Raw genomic sequence first — 24,660 nt, 5'->3', positions numbered from 1 at the left:
TGACGTAACACCCACACTGCAAAGTGCAATGGCGAAATTGAACAATAACAGCCATCGCTTCTCGGTACCATATGTATTATGTTAACATTAAAGAAAACAGAATCATTCTCCTGGAGAGTCACATCATGCAACATCTGTAAATTTAACGCGCGCGGGGCTGCGACTAGGAGTATTCTACTGTCTCTGCAAGCGATGACAGTTTAAAACGCGGGTAAGTTTCATGTAATTGCAATACCGTCCATTTTCAATGCCAAACCATTTTCGCAGCAAACTGGTTTGTGCACCTGCTTTTAAAGGGGCGTGGCGGCTGGAATGCAGGGTACCCCATCTCCAGCTAAAGATGCTGATAGCTTAGCAACTACAATAGGGGAAAGCAGACGAGAGCAACAACAATGGATTTACCAGTTGTAAGCATGTCTCGCAATGTCTGACTATGCACGGAGCATTTTTGTGTGATGACCCGACCATCAACTGTTCTGACACGACTGTAGCGTGAGCTACACGGTGCTATGACTGCTGACTCGAAATGTAAACAAAGGGAGACGGGCCTGTTGCTATTTCTCACAATGCCTGGCTAGCTGCATTGAAGTTGTCGTTGATAGTGTCAATAACTGTTTTTATTTATGCACGATGCATGTATTAGTACAAGCAGACCGTAGATCCATGTGGTCGATGGTGTCTGCCATAATGTTTCAAACTATAGAAAAAGACGTACTGAACAAAAATATAAACGCAACATGTAAAGTGTTGGTCCCATGTTTCATGAGCTGAAATAAAAATTTCCCGAAATTCTCTTTAAGCACAAAAATATAATTTCTCTCAAATGTTGTGCAGACATTTTTTTACATCCCTGTTCAGTGAGTATTTATCCTTTTCCAAGATAATCCATCCACCTGACAGTGGCATGTCAAGAAGCTGATTAAACCGCACACAGGTGCACCTTGTGCTGAGGACAATACAAGGCCACTCTAAAATGTGCAGTTTTCTCACACAAGACAATGCCCCAGATGTCTCAGGTTTTGAGGAAATGTGCAATTGGCATGCTGACTGTAGGAATGTCCACCAGAGTTGTTGCCAGATAATTTGGTAAGTGGCCTCCAACGTTGTTTTAGAGAATTTGACAGTACGTCCAACCGTCCTCACAACCGCAGACCATGTGTAACCACGCCAGCCCAGGACCTCCACATCTGGCTTCTTCATCTGCGGGATTATCTGAGACCAGCCATGAAATTGAGGAGTATTTCTGTCTGTAATAAAGCCCTTTTGTGGGGAAAACTAATTATGTTTGGCTGGGCCTGGCTCCTCAATTTCAAATCCATTACCTTTACAAAAATATAAAAATAAAACAAACAGAAATAACCATGGTTTTCAAGCGCCCCTGCCCAGTCGTGTGAAATCCATAGATTAGGGCCAAATACATTTATTTCAATTGACTGATTTCCTTATATGAACTGCAACTCAGTAAAATCATTGAAATTGTCGAATGTTCTTATTTTTGTTCAGTATAATTATTTTCTCTTCTAATACAATGACAAGCTTTTTTGAATGCAAAATGATCAGGCTAGATGCCATACCATGCCAATAGTTTATTATGGGCATTGGGCTATAATGCCACCACCTAAACAAGAAATACATACTGGAAAATACATCAGATCTGCCAAATTGTCTATCTCTCTGACCTGACTGACGTAGTATTGTATTAGTGTCATATCCAGAAAAAGCAGTGGCCTACTGTCTGCGGTACCTTTCTCTCAGTCTTTATTAAATAGTAGTATAGTTTGGTTTCCAAAATATATTCAGATGGAGACCTGCACTCACTGATAATCTAGCTTTACCATGTCATCAACACATCAGAAAAATATGCCTTCATAGTCAACTTTTCAAGTTAATTTGTACTCTGACATTGTTGTTGCCAGGTCTTAGGCGTACTGAGGGAATCATGGCCACGGAAGAACCATCCCCTCCGTCGTCCATGGAGAGCAACAAACCCGGCTTCCCCAAACAGATCCTGGCCAACAAGCTGGAAGATAAACACCTGTGTAACTGCTGTCAGAAGCTGCTGCGGAGGCCCTTCCAAGCCCAGTGTGGACACCGCTTCTGTTCCTACTGCTTCAATAGGACTGTCAGGTGGGAGTTCAAAGACTGTATCTCAACTGTATACAATCATCTGTATTTTCTCCTTTACCTGTAATGTGTAAGTACTGGTCTGGTCAAACCTAAGGAAGGAATTTAGACTATTGAAATGCACCCCCAGGTTATGATGCCTGATGAATATATTACACATTTGACAATATGACACACTGTACTGTTATTTTGTACTGTTTGTTGACATAATATTCCCATTACAGAGATGGACCTCAGAAATGCAGTGCTTGTATCAAAGAGGACATTTTTGAAGAGCCCACGTCGATTCTAAAACAAGGCTGTGTAAGTTTCTACAAAATGCATCTTTCATTACAGTGTCACTTTATCCACTCAAAGAACGAGTAAGATCAAACTGTACCCTTCAAATAATAAGTATCCATGTTATTTGGAGCGTGCGCACACACACACACACACACACACACACACACACACACACACACACACACACACACACACACACACACACACACACACACACACACACACACACACACACACACCTCTCAATCATAAATGGAGCATTCGGAAACAGTACAGACTCACTGTAAAGGAAAAAGCCTTGGCAAAGTGTTAGTTTGCTCTCACTTCTGCAGGCTTTTCCTGACAACGCAGCTCGACGAGAGGTCGAAAACCTCTCTGTTGTCTGCATCAACGAAGGCTGTGCCTGGAAAGGCAATATTAAAGAATATGAGGTTAGTTGAGCGTGGTTTTAGACTGATTATAAACCTTTTCATCATTCAAACGAAGCATTTAGAAGGACATTTTTGTTGAAAAAAGAAATGGTGCCACAGATGGTTATAAGCAATGCACCTCAATACTGTATTGGCTTTGCTGTGTTCTTGCTTCATGATCAGTTTGACCGAAGATCCTTGTTTAGGCTGTTCTGAACATATACTAAAGCCAAATGAATCCTAACTTTTTATTTTCTGTCACTTACAGTTGAGCCACGAGGGGAAGTGTGACTACATGATCATCCCCTGCCCCTCCTGTAAAGAGCAGATCCGCTTCAACGAACAGGAACGCCACAACGAGCGAGAGTGCCCTGAGAGAACTCTCAACTGCAAGTACTGCAAGGAGCCATTCCATTTCAAAAACATCAAGGTGAGAAATAATGCATGCTCCGAGAGAGAATGTCCGTCCATCTGTTTATTTGTGAAATCTTTCAAATGGCTGGCTTACGATCGTATCAATTTTGCAAGGAACATTAGGGTCAATATTTGTAAGAAGCTATACAAGAACACGTCCTTTATTTAGGCCCACGACGAGATCTGCCCCAAGTACCCCATGATCTGTGAAGGCTGTGCCAAGAAGAAAATACCCAGGGAGAAGGTGAGTTCTTAAAGTTTCAACATACACAATATAGCCAATTATAGCCAAACGCGACTGAATGCGTTTGGAAAATGCATCACGGAAAAGGAAGCTCAATATTGAGAGAAAATAATCCACTCTCTTTTAAGAAGGTTGTTGTTCGAAATAGCTGTAGAACTTGTCAAATCATTGTGTATTGTTTCGTCTTTGGCTCTTTCCCTAGTACGTGGACCACATTAAGTTCTGCAGCAAATTCAGAACTCCATGCAGATTCCATGTTGTTGGGTGTGATATGTCAGTAAGTAGCTTTCTTATCTCTTCAGAGCTATGGTTTTAATGAATCCTAATTAAACAAACGAGGTTGTTACTGTGTAATTACTATTTACCATGTTATTTCTTAAATAATACATGGTAATAATTCAGTGCTACTGTTAGAACAGCTCTCCTCTCCCCCTCTCTCTGTACAGGTGGAGAAGGAGAGGATCCATGACCACGAGAGGGCCTGCGCCTATGAGCACCTCAACTTGCTGCTGCACTACATTATGGGGATGAAGGTGAGGATGAGTATGGATGTAGTGGAGCGTAAGTGCCCATTACACACACTAAAGCAGTGGTATTCAAAGTCGGGGTTGCAGGGGAACTGCAATGGGGTCGCCCAAAAAATTATTATAAAAGTACAAGATATTATATGGGACTATATAAAAAAGTTGTTGAGAAAGATAATGAAATACAATTGTATTTAGTAGATGTATTTATTGGTTTCCTTTTGTTTTGTTAAGAGATGAAAACATAATGAATCGAAATGTACCTATTTTATGGTTGGTTTGGGATGAGTTGGATTTGGGGTGGGGTTGTGGGAAATTAATGCAAAAAAATGGGGTCCCTGCTGAAAAAGTTTGAATAACACTGCGCTAAAAGATGGTTGTTTGCATTAGCATTTACTTACTCTGTGTTTACTTTACCTACCTTATTTTCTTCCTCTCCATCCATGAAGGTGAGCATGGAGGGCCTGCAGCCGCAAGGCCTGGAGCTGGCTGGACACAAGCTCCTGGAGCTCCACCATTCCCTCAGGGAGCTGGAGGCACGCGTCTCCCAGCTCAGCACTACCTCCACCGGGCCTCCCGTGCAGGGGGCCACCAACTCTTCTTCCTCCCCCGGCCTCTCCGGGCCTCCCGCCCTAGCTCTTCCCCTGCCTCCACCTCCTGCCCTGGCCCCCACCCTGACTGTGTCCACCTCCTTCACCCCCTTGCCCAGCTCGGTGGGGGCGGCCCTGGAGCTACAGCTCCACAGTGAGAAGACCAAGGTGGCAGAGCTGGGACGCAGGTGCACCGACCTGGAGGTGAAGGCGGGGATGTTTGAGAATGTGGTTTGCGTGTTGAACCGAGAGGTGGAGCGCTTTGCCACAACCATGGAGGCCAGTAACAGACAGCATCGCCTAGACCAGGATAAGATTGAGGCCCTGAGCAACAAGGTAATAAGGCCCTGAAGCAGAAATTAAATTCAGTCATTTAATTTATACATCCCTATCCAACATTTTAATTCAATGGCATGACTTACTGGGGTATAAAGCTGGAGGTTCTGAGGATTGTGGTGGCATTTTTCTGCTTTACCAAATTACCAGAGTTACAAACTACACCTCAGTCAGAGTTACACTTAAACTACATATATTTTATTAAGAGCTTTGCAATAGCCCTTTTTGACTTTCAATGATGCGCAACCTCTAATGAACCATTGAAAAGTACTACCAGAAAAGTACAAAGATCTTTTATAGCCAAGATACTCCCCTCTCAACTTACATGACGAACCACAGATCTTAGGAACAGTTCACAAAGGTTAAGATTTGTATGAAAGATATCTATAAAACATAGTAGACAGTTACTGCTGTGTCAACAGTTCTCATTGTAAAGACCAGTGTCTGGCCCCCTCCTACTCCAAACTGGAACCCGTCTCATCCTGGTACGGTATAGCACAAAAACATTACCTTTACTATCTGGAATGCTCTTTAGGCTTTATTACCCAAAGACATCGTAAATCTCCTCTGTCAGTGCTATCTCATAGAGGCCCATCCTCAGTGGAACACACACACAATACTCTATTCTGTCTAATTTAATAACTATTCTTATAACAATCTTACAAGCATTAAAACATAATCTTGCAATTTTCCACGACAGGTTATTGACTTCATAGAAGCTAACACATATTTGTGTGTGTGTGTCTCAGGTGCGGCAGCTGGAGAGGACGGTGGGCCTGAAAGACCTGACGGTAGCAGAGATGGAAGGCAGGCTGAGGGAGATATCGGGCACCACATTCGACGGCATCTTCATCTGGAGGATCTCTGACTTTACCAAAAAAAGACAGGATGCCATCGCTGGCCGAGCTCCTGCCATGTTCTCACCAGGTAAACCAGAACTATTGCAGTCCGTGTTAAGACTGAGACCAAAGGGGCTTCGAGACCGAGTCAAGGCCGAAACCAGAACAACCATATCGAGACTATATTATACCGTAGTAGTGCAAGTCATAATGACAGTGCAAAACGTAGGCTATTGTGTTTCCATAATAATATTTAAATCACCGTTTTTCAGCCTTCTACACCAGTAAATATGGCTATAAAATATGTCTGTTTTTCCCCAACAGCCTTCTACACCAGTAAATACGGCTATAAGATGTGTCTGCGGATCTACCTGAACGGGGACGGGACAGGGCGTGGCAGCCACCTGTCTCTGTTCTTTGTGGTGATGAGGGGACTGAGTGATGCTCTGCTCAAATGGCCCTTCAACCAGAAGGTAAGGACCAGGGGACTCATTTAGAAAATGCATAGAAAATGCATAAGAAAGGTCATACATTTTACATGCTGTATATTGAAATCCACACGAATCCTGTAATTTATACAGTACCAGTCAAACGTTTGGACACACATACTCATTCAAGGGTTTTTCTTTATTTTTATTATTTTCTACATTGTAGAATAATAGTGATGACACCAACACTATGAAATAACACATATGGAATTATGTAGTAACCAAACAAGTGTTAAACAAATCAAAATATATTTATATTATATATTATTATTATTATTATTATTATTATTATTATTATATATTTGAGATTCTTCAAAGTAGCCACCCTTTGCCTTGATGACAGCTTTGCACACGCTTGGCATTCTCTCAACCAGCTTCACCTGGAATGCTTTTCCAACAGTCTTGAATGAGTTCCCACATATGCTGAGCACTTGTTGGTTGTTTTTCCTTTACGCTGCGGTCCAACTCATCCCAAACCATCTCAATTGGGTTGAGGTTGGGTGATTGTGGAGGCCAGGTCATCTGATACAGCGCTCCATCACTTTCCTTCTTGGTCAAATAGCCCTTACATAGCCTGGAACTTTGTTGCGTCATCGTCCTGTTGAAAAACAAATTGTAGTCCCACTAAGCGCAAACCAGATGGGATGGCGTATCGCTGCAGAATGCTGTGGTAGCCATGCTGTTTAAGTGTGCCTTAAATTCTAAATATATCACAGAGTGTCACTAGCAAAGCACCCCCACACCATCACACCTCCTCTGCCATGCTTCACGGTGGGAACCACATATACGGAGATCATCCATTCACCTACTCTGTTTCTCACAAAGACACGGTGGTTGGAAAAAATCTCAAATTTGGACTCATCAGACCAAAGGACAGATTTCCACCGGTCTAATGTCCATTGCTTGTGTTTCTTGGCCCAAGCAAGTCTCTTCTTCTTATTGGTGTCTTTTAGTAGTGGTTTCATTGCAGCAATTTGCCCATGAAGGCCTGATTCACTGAGTGGCCTCTGAACAGTTGATGTTGTGATGTCTGTTACTTGAACTCTGTGAAGCTTACATTTTTGAGGCTGGTAACTCTAATGAACTTATCCTCTTCAGCAGAGGTAACTCTTGAGTCTTCCTTTCCTGTGGCGATACTCATGAGAGCCAGTTTCATCATAGCGCTTGATGGTTTTTACAACTACACTTGAAGAAACTTTCACATTTCTTGACATTTTTCGAATAGACTGACGTTCATGTCTTAAAGTAATGATGGACTGTAATTTCTCTTTGCTTATTTGAGCTGTTCTTGCCTTAATATGGACTTGGTATTTTACCAAATAGGGCTATCTTCTGTACACCACCCCTACCTTGTCACAACACAACTGATTGTCTCAAACGCATTAAGAAGGAAAGAAATTCCACAAATGAACTTTTAACAAGGCACACCTGTTAATTGAAATGCGTTCCAGGTGACTACCTCATTAAGCAGGTTGAGAGAATACCAAGAGTGTGCAAAGCTGTCATCAAGGCAAAGGGTGGCTACTTTGAAGAATCACAAATATAAAACTTATTTGGATTTGTTTAACACTTTTTTGGTTACTACATGATTCCATGTGTGTTATTTCATAGATTTATGTCTTCAATATTATTCTACAATGAATAAAATAGCAAAAATAAGGAAAAACCCTTGAATGAGTAGGTGTGTCCAAACTTTTGACTGCTACTGTATATCTTCAAATTTATGTTAAAATGTGCAACACAATTTAGATTTTGCATGACACGTGTGATGTATAAATCAGACATGCTTTTGTGGAATTCTCTCTCTCGTTGTCCTAGCAGGAAACATGTCTGTAATGGAGATTATAAATATCTAATTCTATGATTTATTACGTTTTCTATATCAGACATTGTTTTGTTCGTACTCTTTTTATTTGTAAATCATCATTAATCAACAAAGAGGTGAAAAGAGGGCGACCCAGTCAAGTGTCAGACAGAGTTGTTGTTCTCATTTTATGTCAGACAGGGTTGTTGTTCTCATCTTATGTCAGACAGAGTTGTTGTTCTCATTTTATGTCAGACTGGGTTGTTGTTCTCATCTTATGTCAGACAGAGTTGTTGTTCTCATCTTATGTCAGACAGGGTTGTTGTTCTCATCTTATGTCAGACAGGGTTGTTGTTCTCATCTTATGACAGACAGGGTTGTTGTTCTCATCTTATGACAGACAGGGTTGTTGTTCTCATCTTATGTCAGACAGGGTTGTTCTCATTTTATGTCAGACTGGGTTGTTGTTCTCATCTTATGACAGACAGGGTTGTTGTTCTCATTTTATGTCAGACAGAGTTGTTGTTCTCATTTTACATCAGACAGGGTTGTTGTTCTCATTTTACATCAGACAGGGTTGTTGTTCTCATCTTATGTCAGACAGGGTTGTTGTTCTCATCTTATGTCAGACAGAGTTGTTGTTCTCATTTTACATCAGACAGGGTTGTTGTTCTCATCTTATGTCAGACAGGGTTGTTGTTCTCATCTTATGTCAGACAGAGTTGTTGAGGTAAAGTCAGAGTGCTTTATTGGCATGACGTAACAATGTACATATTGCCAAAACTTACTTTGGAGATTTACAATATTAACATAATTAAAATAATAAGAATCAGTAACACCAATAATCAAGGGTCAAAATAACCATACATCGAGCAACAACAATACAATAAGCATAGAGGACAGGTTGGTTGGTCTGTCAGACACTGTCAACCCACAGCTGTCTGCGTCCTCCCCCAACAGGTTGGTTGGTCTGTCAGACACTGTCAACCCACAGCTGTCTGCGTCCTCCCCCAACAGGTTGGTTGGTCTGTCAGACACTGTCAACCCACAGCTGTCTGCGTCCTCCCCCAACAGGTTGGTTGGTCTGTCAGACACTGTCAACCCACAGCTGTCTGCGTCCTCCCCCAACAGGTTGGTTGGTCTGTCAGACACTGTCAACCCACAGCTGTCTGCGTCCTCCCCCAACAGGATGGTTGGTCTGTCAGACACTGTCAACCCACAGCTGTCTGCGTCCTCCCCCAACAGGTTGGTTGGTCTGTCAGACACTGTCAACCCACAGCTGTCTGCGTCCTCCCCCAACAGGTTGGTTGGTCTGTCAGACACTGTCAACCCACAGCTGTCTGCGTCCTCCCCCAACAGGATGGTTGGTCTGTCAGACACTGTCAACCCACAGCTGTCTGCGTCCTCCCCCAACAGGATGGTTGGTCTGTCAGACACTGTCAACCCACAGCTGTCTGCGTCCTCCCCCAACAGGTTGGTTGGTCTGTCAGACACTGTCAACCCACAGCTGTCTGCGTCCTCCCCCAACAGGTTGGTTGGTCTGTCAGACACTGTCAACCCACAGCTGTCTGCGTCCTCCCCCAACAGGATGGTTGGTCTGTCAGACACTGTCAACCCACAGCTGTCTGCGTCCTCCCCCAACAGGATGGTTGGTCTGTCAGACACTGTCAACCCACAGCTGTCTGCGTCCTCCCCCAACAGGATGGTTGGTCTGTCAGACACTGTCAACCCACAGCTGTCTGCGTCCTCCCCCAACAGGATCGTTGGTCTGTCAGACACTGTCAACCCACAGCTGTCTGCGTCCTCCCCCAACAGGATGGTTGGTCTGTCAGACACTGTCAACCCACAGCTGTCTGCGTCCTCCCCCAACAGGTTGGTTGGTCTGTCAGACACTGTCAACCCACAGCTGTCTGCGTCCTCCCCCAACAGGATGGTTGGTCTGTCAGACACTGTCAACCCACAGCTGTCTGCGTCCTCCCCCAACAGGATGGTTGGTCTGTCAGACACTGTCAACCCACAGCTGTCTGCGTCCTCCCCCAACAGGATCGTTGGTCTGTCAGACACTGTCAACCCACAGCTGTCTGCGTCCTCCCCCAACAGGATGGTTGGTCTGTCAGACACTGTCAACCCACAGCTGTCTGCGTCCTCCCCCAACAGGATGGTTGGTCTGTCAGACACTGTCAACCCACAGCTGTCTGCGTCCTCCCCCAACAGGATGGTTGGTCTGTCAGACACTGTCAACCCACAGCTGTCTGCGTCCTCCCCCAACAGGATGGTTGGTCTGTCAGACACTGTCAACCCACAGCTGTCTGCGTCCTCCCCCAACAGGATGGTTGGTCTGTCAGACACTGTCAACCCACAGCTGTCTGCGTCCTCCCCCAACAGGTTGGTTGGTCTGTCAGACACTGTCAACCCACAGCTGTCTGCGTCCTCCCCCAACAGGATGGTTGGTCTGTCAGACACTGTCAACCCACAGCTGTCTGCGTCCTCCCCCAACAGGTTGGTTGGTCTGTCAGTTACTGTCAACCCACAGCTGTCTGCGTCCTCCCCCAACAGGATGGTTGGTCTGTCAGACACTGCCAACCCACAGCTGTCTGCGTCCTCCCCCAACAGGTTGGTTGGTCTGTCAGACACTGTCAACCCACAGCTGTCTGCGTCCTCCCCCAACAGGATGGTTGGTCTGTCAGACACTGCCAACCCACAGCTGTCTGCGTCCTCCCCCAACAGGTTGGTTGGTGTGTCAGACACTGTCAACCCACAGCTGTCTGCGTCCTCCCCCAACAGGATGGTTGGTCTGTCAGACACTGTCAACCCACAGCTGTCTGCGTCCTCCCCCAACAGGTTGGTTGGTCTGTCAGACACTGTCAACCCACAGCTGTCTGCGTCCTCCCCCAACAGGTTGGTTGGTCTGTCAGACACTGTCAACCCACAGCTGTCTGCGTCCTCCCCCAACAGGATGGTTGGTCTGTCAGACACTGCCAACCCACAGCTGTCTGCGTCCTCCCCCAACAGGTTGGTTGGTCTGTCAGACACTGTCAACCCACAGCTGTCTGCGTCCTCCCCCAACAGGTTGGTTGGTCTGTCAGACACTGTCAACCCACAGCTGTCTGCGTCCTCCCCCAACAGGATGGTTGGTCTGTCAGACACTGTCAACCCACAGCTGTCTGCGTCCTTCCCCAACAGGTTGGTTGGTCTGTCAGACACTGTCAACCCACAGCTGTCTGCGTCCTCCCCCAACAGGATGGTTGGTCTGTCAGACACTGCCAACCCACAGCTGTCTGCGTCCTCCCCCAACAGGTTGGTTGGTCTGTCAGACACTGTCAACCCACAGCTGTCTGCGTCCTCCCCCAACAGGATGGTTGGTCTGTCAGACACTGCCAACCCACAGCTGTCTGCGTCCTCCCCCAACAGGTTGGTTGGTGTGTCAGACACTGTCAACCCACAGCTGTCTGCGTCCTCCCCCAACAGGATGGTTGGTCTGTCAGACACTGTCAACCCACAGCTGTCTGCGTCCTCCCCCAACAGGATGGTTGGTCTGTCAGACACTGTCAACCCACAGCTGTCTGCGTCCTCCCCCAGCAGGTTGGTTGGTCTGTCAGACACTGTCAACCCACAGCTGTCTGCGTCCTCCCCCAGCAGGTTGGTTGGTCTGTCAGACACTGTCAACCCACAGCTGTCTGCGTCCTCCCCCAACAGGATGGGTAGCCAGGATGGGTAGCCAGGATGGGTAGCCTATTCTCATCAGAGAGGTCTTTGAAACCTTGAATAAGGGTTTCAATTCTGGGGAAATGACATTCTTGTTTTATATTTTTGACATTTTGTCAGAAAATGCAGCTCTGTCTCCGGTTCTGCTGTGGTGCAGTGGTTGCACAGCCTTTCCTCTACAGGGAGCCATGTTTTCCTGTGTTTAACCTTCTTAATGGCAAGGCTGTGCTCACTGAGCCTGTACTTTGTCAAGGTGTTTCTAAGGTTTTGATCAGTAAAAATGGTCAAATAGTTAGCCACAGTGTACTGTCGATTTAGGACCAGATATTACTGCATATTGCTTTGTGCTTGTGTTTCCCAATAGGTAATATAGTTTTGTTTTGATTGTGTTGTAATTTGGTTTATTCTGATTGATTGGATGTTTTGTTCCTGAGGCTTCAGTGTGTTAGTAGAACAAGTTTGTGAATTCAGCCCCAGGACCAGCTGGATGAGGGGACTCTTTTCTTTGCTCAGCTCTTGGCATTGCAGGGCTTGGTAATGATATGAGAGGGGGTCACTGTATTTTAGATGTTTCCAAAACGTAATTGCTCTTTTGTTATTATTATTTTTTATTATTAGTGGATATTGGCCCAATTCTGCCCTGCATGCAATGTTTGTAGTTTTCCTCTGGACACGTAGGAGGATCTTACAGAACTCTGCATGCAGGGTTTCAATTGGGTGTTTGTCCTATTGGGTGATGTCTTGTTTTACAAGTGTACCCCATACCTGCTGCCATAAAGTGCAATTGGTTCAATGACACATTCAATTAGTTTTAGCCAAATTGTTATAGGTATTTAAATTTGAATTTGTTTTTTAATGGCGTAGAATGCCCTGCATGCTTTCTCTGTCAGTTCATTCACTGCCTTATTAAGGTGTCCAGTTGAGCTTATTTTTCAATCTACGTAATTGTAGTGTGTGCAGTACTCTATATATTTTGTACCAATTGAGAACTCACTCTCTCTCTCTGAATGCAGGGAATTGTATGAGTGAGTGCGAGTGTTGTGTAGAGTTAGATATCCTGGTTTTTCTTTTACGTTTCCTTTTCTTGGTGGTATCTGTTTTTCTTCCTCTGCATGATTACGGTTATCATTATTTTTATTTAGTTATTTAGTTGTTGTGGTAGAATTAAGTATATTGTTGTTCGTGTCGAAATTACCCTGGCTTTGGCGGGGATGGCGACCCACATGGGGACGCCGTCTCTGTCACTTCGGCACGGCTTTAGGTGTGTTACTGAAGCTACTGTCACTGGAGGAGTTTTTGGTCGTGGAGGAGTTTTTGGTCGAGAGAAGGCATGCTATGAGAATGTTGCTTATGCGTCATGGATGAATAAAGCAGTGGCGTTTTGTCTTAAAGAAGAGTGTCTTGTTGATCGTATGGTTGAGCATGGCGTACTTCTTAAAGAAGAGCGTCTTGTTGATCGTATGGTTGAGCATGGCGCACTTCTTAAAGAAGAGCGTCTTGTTGATCGTATGGTTGAGCATGGCATACTTCTTAAAGAAGAGCGTCTTGTTGATCGGATGGTTGAGCATGGTGTACTTCGCAGGTGGTCCTCGTAACGCCTGGGCCCAGTGATGTAGGGAGAAGTGGGTCGACAGTGGTTGAGCAGCAACACACACCTGTTTTTTAGGAACAAGTTGTCAGTGTGGAGGGCACGGAGTTGCAACTTGTACCAGAGGAGAATGCTATGCAGCAGAAAAATATTGTTGTAGAAGGTAAGGACAGATCTGAAGAATCATTTCCAGACTGGAGTTGCCCAGTACGAGTCACGTTGCACAGGAGGGGGGTCATGTGGAGCTAGGCTCCCAGGTAGTGGAGGAGATGCCCACTACGAGTAATGGGGTACAGGAGGGGGCTCAGGTGGGGCTAGTCTCCCAGGTAGTGGAGGATATGCCTGGTACGAGTGATGGGTTGCAAGTGGGGAGTGTTGAGAGGGATGTGGTAGAGGGGAGTCAGTGGTCTGTGGGCTCAGTTGAGGAGGATAAGGATATGGATATCTCTCCTGATACGATAGCAGCTGATGAAGACTAAATTTACAGTCTAGAGGAGGTAAATGGGTTCCTGGATCAGACTTTTGGGAAATCTGTGAAATTGGCAGATTTTTTTTATGTTGATAAGTTTGTGAGGTCAGCTGTGGTGTTACAGAAGACAGTGGGGTTAGACAAGCTGAGTGAGGAGAAGCGTTTTCGCTTGAGGACATTTACTACTGCTGTCACTGCAGCAAAAGGCAGTTGGAAACGTGGTTAGCTCCTTAGGGCTGCAATCCCGTTAACGGGATTGATATGACAACAGCCAGTGAAAGTGCAGAGCGCCAAATTCAAACAACAGAAATCTCATAATTAAAATTCCTCAAACATACATGTATCTTATACCATTTTAAAGGTAATTTTGTTGTTAATCCCACCAAAGTGTCCAATTTCAAATAGGCTTTACAGCAAAAGCACCACAAACGATTATGTTAGGTCACCGCCAAGTCACAGAAAAATATCTGCCATTTTTTCAGCCAAAGAGAGGCTAACTAAAAAGCACAAATAAATAAAATGAGATAAAATGAATCACTAACCTTTGATGATCTTCATCAGATGACACTCATAGGACTTCATGTTACACAATACATATATGTTTTGTTCGATAAAGTGCATATTTATATAAAACAATCTCACTATACATTGGCGCGTTATGTTCACTAGTTCCAAAAACATCCGGTGATATTGCAGAGAGCCACATCATTTTACAGAAATACTCATTATAAATGTTGATGAAAATACAATTGTTAGACATGGAAATATAGATACACTTCTCCTTAATGCAACCGCTGTGTCAGATTTCAAAACAGATTTACGGAAAAAGCAAACCATGCAATAATCTGAGTACAGCTTTCAGACAACAAAGCAGCCAAAAAGATATCCGCCATATTGGGTAGTCAACATTAGTCATAAATAGAATTATAAATATTCACTTACCTTTGTTGATCTTCATCAGAATGCACTCCCAGGAATCCCAGTTCCACATTAAATGTTTGATTTAGTTTGATAATGTCCATCATTTATGTCCAAGAGCTACTTTTGTTAGCACGTTTGGTAAACAAATCCAAAGTCATGAAGCGCGTTCCCTAGTTGCAGACGAAATGTCAAAAAGTTCCGTTACTGTCTGTAGAAACATGTCAAACGATGTATGGAATCAGTCTTTAGGATGTTTTTAACATTAAACTTCAATAATATTCCAACCGGAGAATTCCTTTGTCTTTAGAAAAGCAAAGGAACGGGAGATACCTCTCATGTGAAATGTGCATGACCAGCGGATGACTGCTGGCAGACCTCTGACTCATTCCTCTCTCATTCGGTCCCACTTCACAGTAGAATCCTCAAACAAGTTTCTGAAGACGGTTGACATCTAGTGGAAGCCTTAGGAAGTGCAACATAACCAATAACCCACTGTGTATTCAATAGGGGCTGGGTTGAAAATCGACCAACCTCAGATATCCCACTTCCTGTTTGGATTTCTTCTCAGGTTTATGCCTGCCATATGAGTTCTGTTATACTCACAGACATCATTCAAACAGTTTTAGAAACTTCAGAGTGATAATAATAATGTGCATATATTAGCAACTGGGACTGAGGAGCAGGCAGTTTACTCTGGGCACCTTTCATCCAAGCTACTCAATACTGCCCCTGCAGCCATAAGAAGTTAAGAGAAAAATAAAACAATGATGATGATCATGCCTCATATGGTGTTTTTTTTCTCCTTGTCTGGTTTCTCTGTGGTGTTTTCTGCTTTTCTTTTTTCTATATGGAGGTACTAATTAGAGGTTGACCGATTAATCGGAATGGGCGATTAATTAGGGCCGATTTCAAGTTTTCATAACAATCGGAAATCGGTATTTTTGTGCGCCGATTTAAAAAAAAAAGTATTTTATATACCTTTATGTAACTAGGCAAGTCAGTTAAGAACACATTCTTATTTTCAATGAAGGCCTAGGAACAGTGGGTTAATTGCCTCGTTCAGGGGCAGAACGACAGATTTTCACCTTGTCAGCTCAGGGGATCCAATCTTGCAACCTTACAGTTAACTAGTCCAACGCAATAACGACCTGCCTCTCTCTCGATGCACTCCACAAGGAGACTGCCTGTTACGTGAATGCAGTAAGCCAAGGTAAGCTGCTAGCTAGCATTAAACATATCTTATAAAAAACATTCAATCATAATCACTAGTTAACTACACATGGTTGATGATATTACTAGATATTATCTAGCGTGTCCTGCGTTGCATATAATCTGACTGAGCATACAAGTATCTAAGTATCTGACTGAGCGGTGGTAGGCCGAAGCAGGCGCGTAAACATTCATTCAAACAGCACTTTCGTGCGTTTTGCCAGCAGCTCTTCGTTGTGAGTCTAGCATTGCACTGTTTATGATTTCTAGCCTATCAACTCCCGAGATGAGGCTGGTGTAACCGAAGTGAAATGGCTAGCTAGTTAGCCAGCGCTAATAGCGTTTCAAATGTCACTCACTCTGAGCCTTCTAGTAGTTGTTCCCCTTGCTCTGCATGGGTAACGCTGCTTCGATGGTGGCTGTTGTTGTTGTGTTGCTGGTTCGAGCCCAGGGAGGAGCGAGGAGAGGGATGGAAGCTATACTGTTACACTGGCAATACTAAAGTGCTTTTAAGAACATCCAATAGTCAAAGGTTAATGAAATACAAATTGTATAGAGGGAAATAGTCCTATAATTCCAATAATAACTACAACCTAAAACTTCTTACCTGGGAATATTGAAGACTCATGTTAAAAGGAACCACCAGCTATGAAAGTTGTTCTCATGTTCTGAGCAAGGAACTGAAACATTAGCTTTCTTACATAGCACATATTGCACTTTTACTTTCTTCTCCAACACTTTGTTTTTGCATTATTTAAACCAAATTGAACATGTTTCATTATTTCCTTGAGGCTAAATTGATTTTATTGATGTATTGTATTAAGTTAAAATAAAAGTGTTCATTGTTCAGTATTGTTGTAATTGTCATTATTACAAATATATATAAAGATCGGCTGATTAATCGGTATCGGCGTTGAAAAATCAGAATCGGTCGACCTCTAGCTCAGATACATACAACCTGTCTAACCTTACTTCTGTGTATTGACATTGCAATGTAAACAGATGGTCTGCTTTTGTCTCCCTGATGGGAAGGTGACCACGGATAAAATGCGCCAACATGCCGTGGATTTCTACTCTGCCCTCTATAAGGCGGAGGACTGTGATTCTCTGAGTACTGATCAGTTGTTACAAGGTCTTCCTCAATTGGGCCTTGAGCAGAGAGTTGCTTTGGATTCTGACATTACTCTGCAGGAGCTGTCCACAGCAGTTATGCAGCTCTCATCAGGCCGAGCCCCTGGCATCGATGGTTTACCATAAGCACCATAAGCACTTTTGGGGGTTTATTGGGGAGGAATTTTAAGACGTGGTGTGTGAATCTTTTCCTGAAGGTTGTCTTCCTGCATCTTGTCAACTTGTTGTGCTTTCATTGTTGCCAAAAAAGGGGGATTTGGCTCTTATAGAAAATTGGCGACCTGTTGCGTTGCTCTGTGCAGAATATAAAATTGTATCTAAATGTCTCTCAAACAGGTTGAAAGAATATCTGGAGCTGTTGGTCCACAAGGACCAGTCTTACTGTGTACCTGACCGCTCTATTGTTGATCATTTGTTTCTAATGAGAGATGTGTTAGACATTAGTACACTGTCTGATGTGAATGTGTGTTTACTTTCAATGGATCAGGAGAAGGCTTTTGACCATGTGGACCACCAGTACATGTTCAAAACAATGAAAGCCTTTGGGTTTGGGGATGTGTTTTTGTCTTGGATGAGTTTACTGTATGCTCTGGCCTCATGTATGGTGAAGGTGGGGGGTGGTTTGAGTTGCCACATCCCCGTCCAAAGGGGTATCAGGCAGGGATGCCCAATTTCGGGACAGTAATATTGTCTGGCAATTGAACCAATGCTTTGTTTTTTAAGAGCGAGGCTTACTGGTTTTTCTGTGCCAGGAGTAATGAAGGGTCCCACGATAGTGCTGTCTGCGTATGTAGATGATGTGACAGTTTTTATTACAGGGGATGAGGATGTTAAGGTTCTCTCAAATGTTTTAAAGAATATATGAGAGGGCCTCCTCAGCTAGAGTCAATTGGGAAAAGAGTGAATCGCTGTGGGCAGGTCAGTGGAGTGGACCCCAGATAGGGTCCACTCCACGGTTACCAGAGGGGCTTCAGTGGGGAAGAGATGGGATGAAGACTGGGGTTTCTTCTAGGCTCTGATGTAATTTCAGAAAAATAACTGGGAGGGTGTAGTGTAGAAAGTGTGTGCCAGACTGTCAAGGTGGAAGTGGGTGCTACCCCAGCTGTCTTTTAGGGGAAGGGTATTGGTAGCTAATAATCTTGCTGCCTCTACCCTTTGGCATAGACTAATGATTTTACAGCCACTGTGGGTCTGATACAAGAGCTTCAGAGGACCCTTATCAATGTATTTTGGTCAGGACAACATTGGATTAAAGCTACAGCCCTGTACCTGCAACTGCATTAGGATGGGTAAGGTCTGGTGGACATTTCTTCCAGGATGATGGCTTTTCGGCTTCAAAAAAGCAGCCCATAGACTGTTGCACGGTGACGGTTTTAGCTGGGTTGACACAGTCTACACATTGATGAGGAGAGCGGGCTGTTTGGGCTTAGACAAGCATCTTTTCCTCTTAAAGTTAGAGGGAGGTGATTTGTCTGATCGGACTCCATTTTATGAGTCTGTAATGCAGGCTTGGAGAGTTCTTGTCATGTCCCGTAAGGCCGTCATGCCACCAGGGATGTGGCTTTTTGAAGAGCCTCTTTTTTCATAACACTGCCATTCAGTCCCGTGCTATGGGTTCAGCCAGCCTACGTTCATGCCTGTTAGGTGTGGGGTGTACTAAGCTGGGTCATCTGATGCGGAGCAGGAGCAGATCGTTGGAGGAGCTGGGAGAAAGAGCAGGGATCCGATCATCTCTTCTACTGAGGAAGGTCGTAGATGAGGTCTGTAATTCTTTGCCAGTACTTCATCGACAATATGTGACTGACACTTCCAATTCTGATCGGTGGAAGGACGGTCTGGATTATGTGTTCCCTGCACTGATTGTAAGTGCTGCGGCAGGGGATTTCGAGAAGGACGTGGGGATGCTGCTTTCCTTCGAGACCCCGGAGCTGGAGGAGTTCAAGGTGTTGGGAAAGAAGGCCATGTATAAAATTTGTGTAAAAGTGTCCTTTGCCTTTTCCCTGGATGGGGTAAAATCGACGAGGTGGGCGGGTGTATTTGGTCCAGGTGCCTCCCCAAAAGGCTGTTGGAGGTCTTAATACAAACTGCCTATTGAAAAGAGGACAGCTGACCTACAATGGAGGATAATACATGGAGCCATAGCCACCAACATGCATCTGGTACATCTGGATCCGACAGTTGAGGAAGGGTGTCCATTTTGTGCTGAGTCTGAAACTCTGGCACATTTTGTTTTTACAATGTCCCAGGTTGGTCGGGATGATTGACCTGATCACTAATTGGTTCTCAGCTCTGGGAGAGGTTTTCTCTTCCCAACTGTTTATATTTGGGCTAAAGTACAGGTTTAGTCAAAGGGGTGTAGTTACTTTGCTTAATTTTGTGTCAGGGGCAGCCATATTAGCAATATGGAAGACCCGAAAGAACAGTACTCGGGGACAGGGGTCTGTGGATGGGTGGGAATGCTGGAGGGAATGTTGGCAGCGAGACAGAGTTGAGTTTGCCTATTACAAACTGGTTAACAATATTGAACTGTTTGAGTATATGGGGTATTTAGAGGCTGTTATGTTTAGTTACTGTGGATGAGAATTTGGTGTTGTTTTTAATTGATGTGTAACTAGGGTTTTGTATGAGTGTATATAGTGTTGTGAGCTCCCAGACCCAATAAAGATTATTAAAAAATTCAAATTCTCTCTCTCTCACCAGGTAACTCTGATGCTGCTGGACCAGAGTAACAGGGAGCACATCATCGATGCCTTCCGGCCCGACGTCACTTCCTCCTCCTTCCAGAGGCCTGTAAGTGAGATGAACATCGCCAGCGGCTGCCCGCTCTTCTGCCCGCTCTCCAAGCTCGATGCCAAGAACTCCTACATTCGCGACGACACCATTTTCATTAAGGCCATCGTGGATCTCACAGGCCTCTAAGATGCACCCTTTGAAGTGGAAGTGCAAGACAACCGATCAGCAATGTGGCCATTCAGGCTTAATTTTGGCTGCTTTTGAGCACCATTTCGGCTCCATTTTGGTTCCGTTCGGGCCTATTTCAGTCCCCTTCATTAGTAGGGAGACTGACATGCTTGCTACCGTGTGCTGCATGTGGCTCCAGTTTGCCCAGCTCAGGAGGCCCTTGCACTGTTGTGGCTCTACCATCTCTTAATGCCACAATACTGGTTCCTCATGGTGCTTGAACCCCAGTTGGTGTGGTGTGTAGCTCTATTATTTGTATCCATGGAAATAACTCCAGAATATAGTCTCAATATTTAGTAGGACAGAACCTGTGGTATTTAAATGGGGATATGTGGCAATTGAATTGATTTGGAGGGCATCTTTTTCTCTTTGTTTTTCATAAGACTTCATTGGGTCTCAGAGAGAGTGAATTGTAGCCGTTAGAGAATAGCAAAAAGAGGGATATGAACCTTTTCCTTGTCAGTGTAGAAAACTGCCCCACTGCTTATTGCAGAAGTAGAGCTTATCGTGGCTTGGTGCAGCAGGGTATTCACTTTATCTCTTGTTTCCGATCTCAACCTGAGTCATTTTGATTGTGGATATCGTGAGCTTCTCAATGCCATTGTTGAGTACATTTGCATAGACAAACGTGGAGTTATGTTATGAATAAGAATATGGGCATTTGTTTGCCTTTTTGCGCAAATTGCATGCGGGCTATCTTTTATTGTCCTTGGTGTTGAAGTGCTCGCTCTTTTCATTGGGCTGCTGAAGGGATCCTTCCTTGTTCGTTATTACACCTGTTAGTGAGTTAAACCATCTGTGATGGTGGACATTGCCTGCATGTCTTGGATCCAGGCATATACTTTTACATATACTTGTTGGTGTTGCGTTTCTTGTTCCTCTTTAGGGGTTGAGGCTTATGGGATTGGTGGTTCGGTACATCTGTGGAAGATACAGTGGAGTTATCAGGGTGTTATAAGGCAGCTTGCCAATCAAAGCCTGAGGCATACAAGTGTATTTCTATCACTGGTAAATACATCAAGCTGGAAGAGCTTTCCCCTCCAGGATATGCTCATTACAGTAGCTCATATATCAACACATAGTACTGTGCCCCACCACAGATGTTAATACAGGTTCCATGAACTGAAGGAATGGTGTGTTCCTTGTTTTCTGTTCATATTACAGTGTGGTACATTTGTATGTAGTTTTTCTGCTATGTCAGATATGTTGGTGATGTAAAACAAATGTGTTGCGATCAATGCGAAATTTAGCACAGACAGTTGAAGGTGTAAAGTGGAAGGATAAAGAGCGTGGTAACCACGAAGTGAAAACAAGTGAATGTGATGGTATACTTTGCCATTGGACCATAGTGGTTGATCATCGTTAATTGATGTTTGATGTAACTCTAGATAAATCCCATTAACCTGTGGGTGACAGTGAAACCTCTTAGCCTAGGTGGTAGTATTATGATTCATGAAGCCCCACAAATGACACTGACCAAAATGCTAAATCTGAGGAAATCCTTTAGATCTGAAATATATCTGTAGGTTGTGTGCTTGTCCATTAGGGGGTGCTGTTTTACTTGGTACGCCTGTGTGCGTCCCCAATAGTCTTCCCCCACTGGACTTGTGTAGGGGTTTTCACCTGCCTGTTTTGAAACCAGTCTTGACCTGTTTTGAAACCTCTCTGTGCATGGGAGGGTTCAATTCATATTCAGTATCGCAGTTCGTGGTTGGCTTACCTCGTAGACCAATGGCGAATGCATTTGCATTTATTTGGAGGACTATAAATAAAGATGTTAGAGTTATTATTATGTCATATCTCGCACAGCTTCTGTTCAACACAAGCAGATGCCTATATATATATATATATATTCATACGAATTTATAAATATAATATCATAATGTTGAACAATTAAATATATTGATGTTACTATACCCATATTGTTATTAATAAATATAGTATAGTTGAATATATTATTAATGATATAAATAATACCTACTTTTTGTTTGTCGAGGTGGTTTAAGACAAGTCTGGAAAACCCCTTAAAGTAACCCAAATACCAACCATGGCACCCCATTCTCCTGGGTTAACTGAGGGTTAAAAACCCAAATATGAAGTGGTTGTGTTTACATTCCCCAAAATGACCCTTTAAAGGTTCCCACAGTAATTCTGTGTCATATAACTGTGCTTCTCAACCTTTTCTGTACCACTGGGGCCGGAAAACAATGGTCCCTCTTGTACCAAGAACCGTCAAGTTGCTATGGTCCTTCCTCCTCGAAGGACTCCTTAGGCCTATATCAAAACAGCACTTGAGATCTGGCTACATTATTGTCAGCTAACCATCTGATGGACCGGTCAGCAGCATCCCTGGGACTGGTTCCAGGCCAGAGGTTGAGGAACACTGATTTTTTGTCTTCTGAGAAAGGGTGCGTTGGTTGTTATTATAGGTAGTATTTGCGCTCTGAACATCATATTTGTGCAGTCAGTGAATATGGTGTTTGGTCCTTTGATGGTTATAGACAGGGTTTGGTTCTGCAGGAGTTGATTCTGACTATGTTCATTATAGGGCGAATCCCTCCTGCAGAGGTAGCTTTTTTAGCATCAAACTGGAGAAGTTGTTCAGTCAGTTTACAGCCCTCAACGAAAAGGAATTCATATATATTCTTTCCTTTCCATAAATACTTATTCTTGTGTTGTGCCAGAATGTTATATTACCTCCAAATTATTGCAAAAGCTGTGTTATACATTGTACTTGTATTCTATGCTAAAAAAATGGTGCCAAATATGCTTAGAGAAAAAATAGATATTATGTACATATGAAGGTTTATGGTTTGTATTTTTGTTTCATTCCAATGTAATGCATGGGTCACTTTTGGAACCACCTAGACTGATGGAGTACTTTCAGCAAAATATCTCCTCATAATCCAATAATATACCTTTTCTTTAGGTCTCTGAATGTAAAGCTTTAATGCAGTGGTCCTTTACTCTTTCTGGGAGAGAAAACCAGTTCTGTTTTAACAGTTGTTGATGCAGTTGAATTTAATGAACTTTAATTGTGCACTTTGTATTATTTAAATGTGAAACAGGGTACTACTTTGTTCTGTGATTTGTATACTGTGAAGTCAGAGCTATATACATTCTGATTTGTTGATCATGTATGTTCTCTATACGCTGTAAAGGCTGTAACAGGACATGTAGTATGCAATAAATTTGTCATTGGATTCCTGGGTTTTGTTTGTCTCATACCAAGTCTCTGTTTGTGTCGCAAATGGCACCCTATTCCCTATATTGTGCACTACTTTTGACCAGGACCCATGGAATATGGTGGACATTTGGGACACTGCCTCTGACTTCCATCTCTTTCCTGCTGGCTAGAGTGAGGGAGTCATTGGTTTTGTTGTTCCTGTATTCACCCAGAAGATGGTGGTGCTCACCATTGTTTTACACTGGTTGCCATCAGTACAGTTACCATGTATGATCTTCAAACAGGGATTATTCCACTCCTTTTAATGAGATTTGGCCATCTGCCAGAGATAAAGATCTAATACAGATTCTGGTTTCTGAGAATCTCGGATTTACTCTCTGAGTCAAATACCCCCTTGACCGTATTCTGCGCCTTTTAAGGAGGGACGAGTCATAGGCGAAGCAACTGAACCATGGACAGATTTATGTAACGGGCTCTTCATCGAGAAGACTAAAACAGACACGAATCATTGGAATATAGCAAATGGAAATAATAAATTATTCTATGTGGAGTAGATGTTACAGTGTGATTTGGCTCCTTGAATAGTTTCTATGTGTCTTTCAAAGGCATGATTGAGCCCTAGACTGATACCCACAATCCTTCTGTCTAGGATTCCATAATTTAATGTTTTGTGTGTACAAGAAATAGCCAAGGACCCACGTTTCAGCAATCTACTGGCAAGTCTGCTTGGCAAACTTGTACTTTTGTCATGCTACAATACAAAAAATTCAACTGCACAATTGCAGTCAAACAAATTATTTCCCTGACAGTGTTAGGACAATGAATAAAAACCTAATGACCCACATTTCACCATTGCATCTTGTGCTTAACATTACAATACAATATCCACCTCACACAAATTCCAGTGAAACAAATTCCTTCCCAGACAGTCTTAGAGTGTTGGGTCTCTAACTGGAAGTTTCACTCTAACATCCCAGAGAGGGGTACTCTAGTATAGTAGTGGTTGGGTGAGTCATGATTCATGATGGGACAGTGGAACTGAATTGGCAGTACCAAGGCTTTTCTACAGGAAGTGGTGGGAAGGGAAGACGACTGGCCCACACAGCCGTTGAGGCTCCTGTAGCTAGGGTTGCCGACCCTGCCCATTGGGCCTGGACTGGAAGCTCCTGGAGGGTGGAGAAATCGGCCTTTGAATCCCAGGGAGCAGTACATTTCTTACACGTCTAATTGAAATTAATGACGTAGTGTTAAAACTGCCAAAGGATTTCTACAATCTCCCAGAATGAGTTTGTTCTGACTTGGCAACCGACTTGGCTGCAGTTGTCACTAGCAGGATATGCTAGAAAGTATGACTGTCTATTAAGCACAAATGTGGTGTTCATGGTCTTGTTGATTAAGTCTAACAATGTTTAATTGTGCCACTTCTGTACATTA

General features: G+C 43.6%; 1 protein-coding gene across 1 annotated transcript; it reads left to right on the top strand.

The window, feature by feature from the left end:
- Positions 1 to 23,242, top strand: LOC109868524 (TNF receptor-associated factor 2). Its single transcript, XM_031803276.1, has 12 exons — positions 1 to 211; positions 1,917 to 2,127; positions 2,349 to 2,427; positions 2,739 to 2,837; positions 3,085 to 3,246; positions 3,400 to 3,474; positions 3,677 to 3,751; positions 3,921 to 4,007; positions 4,448 to 4,924; positions 5,674 to 5,851; positions 6,088 to 6,236; positions 19,779 to 23,242. The coding sequence occupies exons 2-12, from the start codon at positions 1,940 to 1,942 to the stop codon at positions 19,995 to 19,997; spliced, it is 1,788 nt and encodes a 595-aa protein (XP_031659136.1). The 5' UTR covers positions 1 to 211; positions 1,917 to 1,939; the 3' UTR covers positions 19,998 to 23,242.
- The last annotated feature ends 1,418 nt before the right edge of the window (positions 23,243 to 24,660 follow it).

Source organism: Oncorhynchus kisutch, linkage group LG23 (assembly GCF_002021735.2).
Source record: "Oncorhynchus kisutch isolate 150728-3 linkage group LG23, Okis_V2, whole genome shotgun sequence".
NCBI classification, from domain to species: Eukaryota; Metazoa; Chordata; class Actinopteri; order Salmoniformes; family Salmonidae; genus Oncorhynchus; species Oncorhynchus kisutch.
Note: the sequence above shows the minus strand (reverse complement) of the source record. Positions and strands in the feature narration are given on the sequence as shown.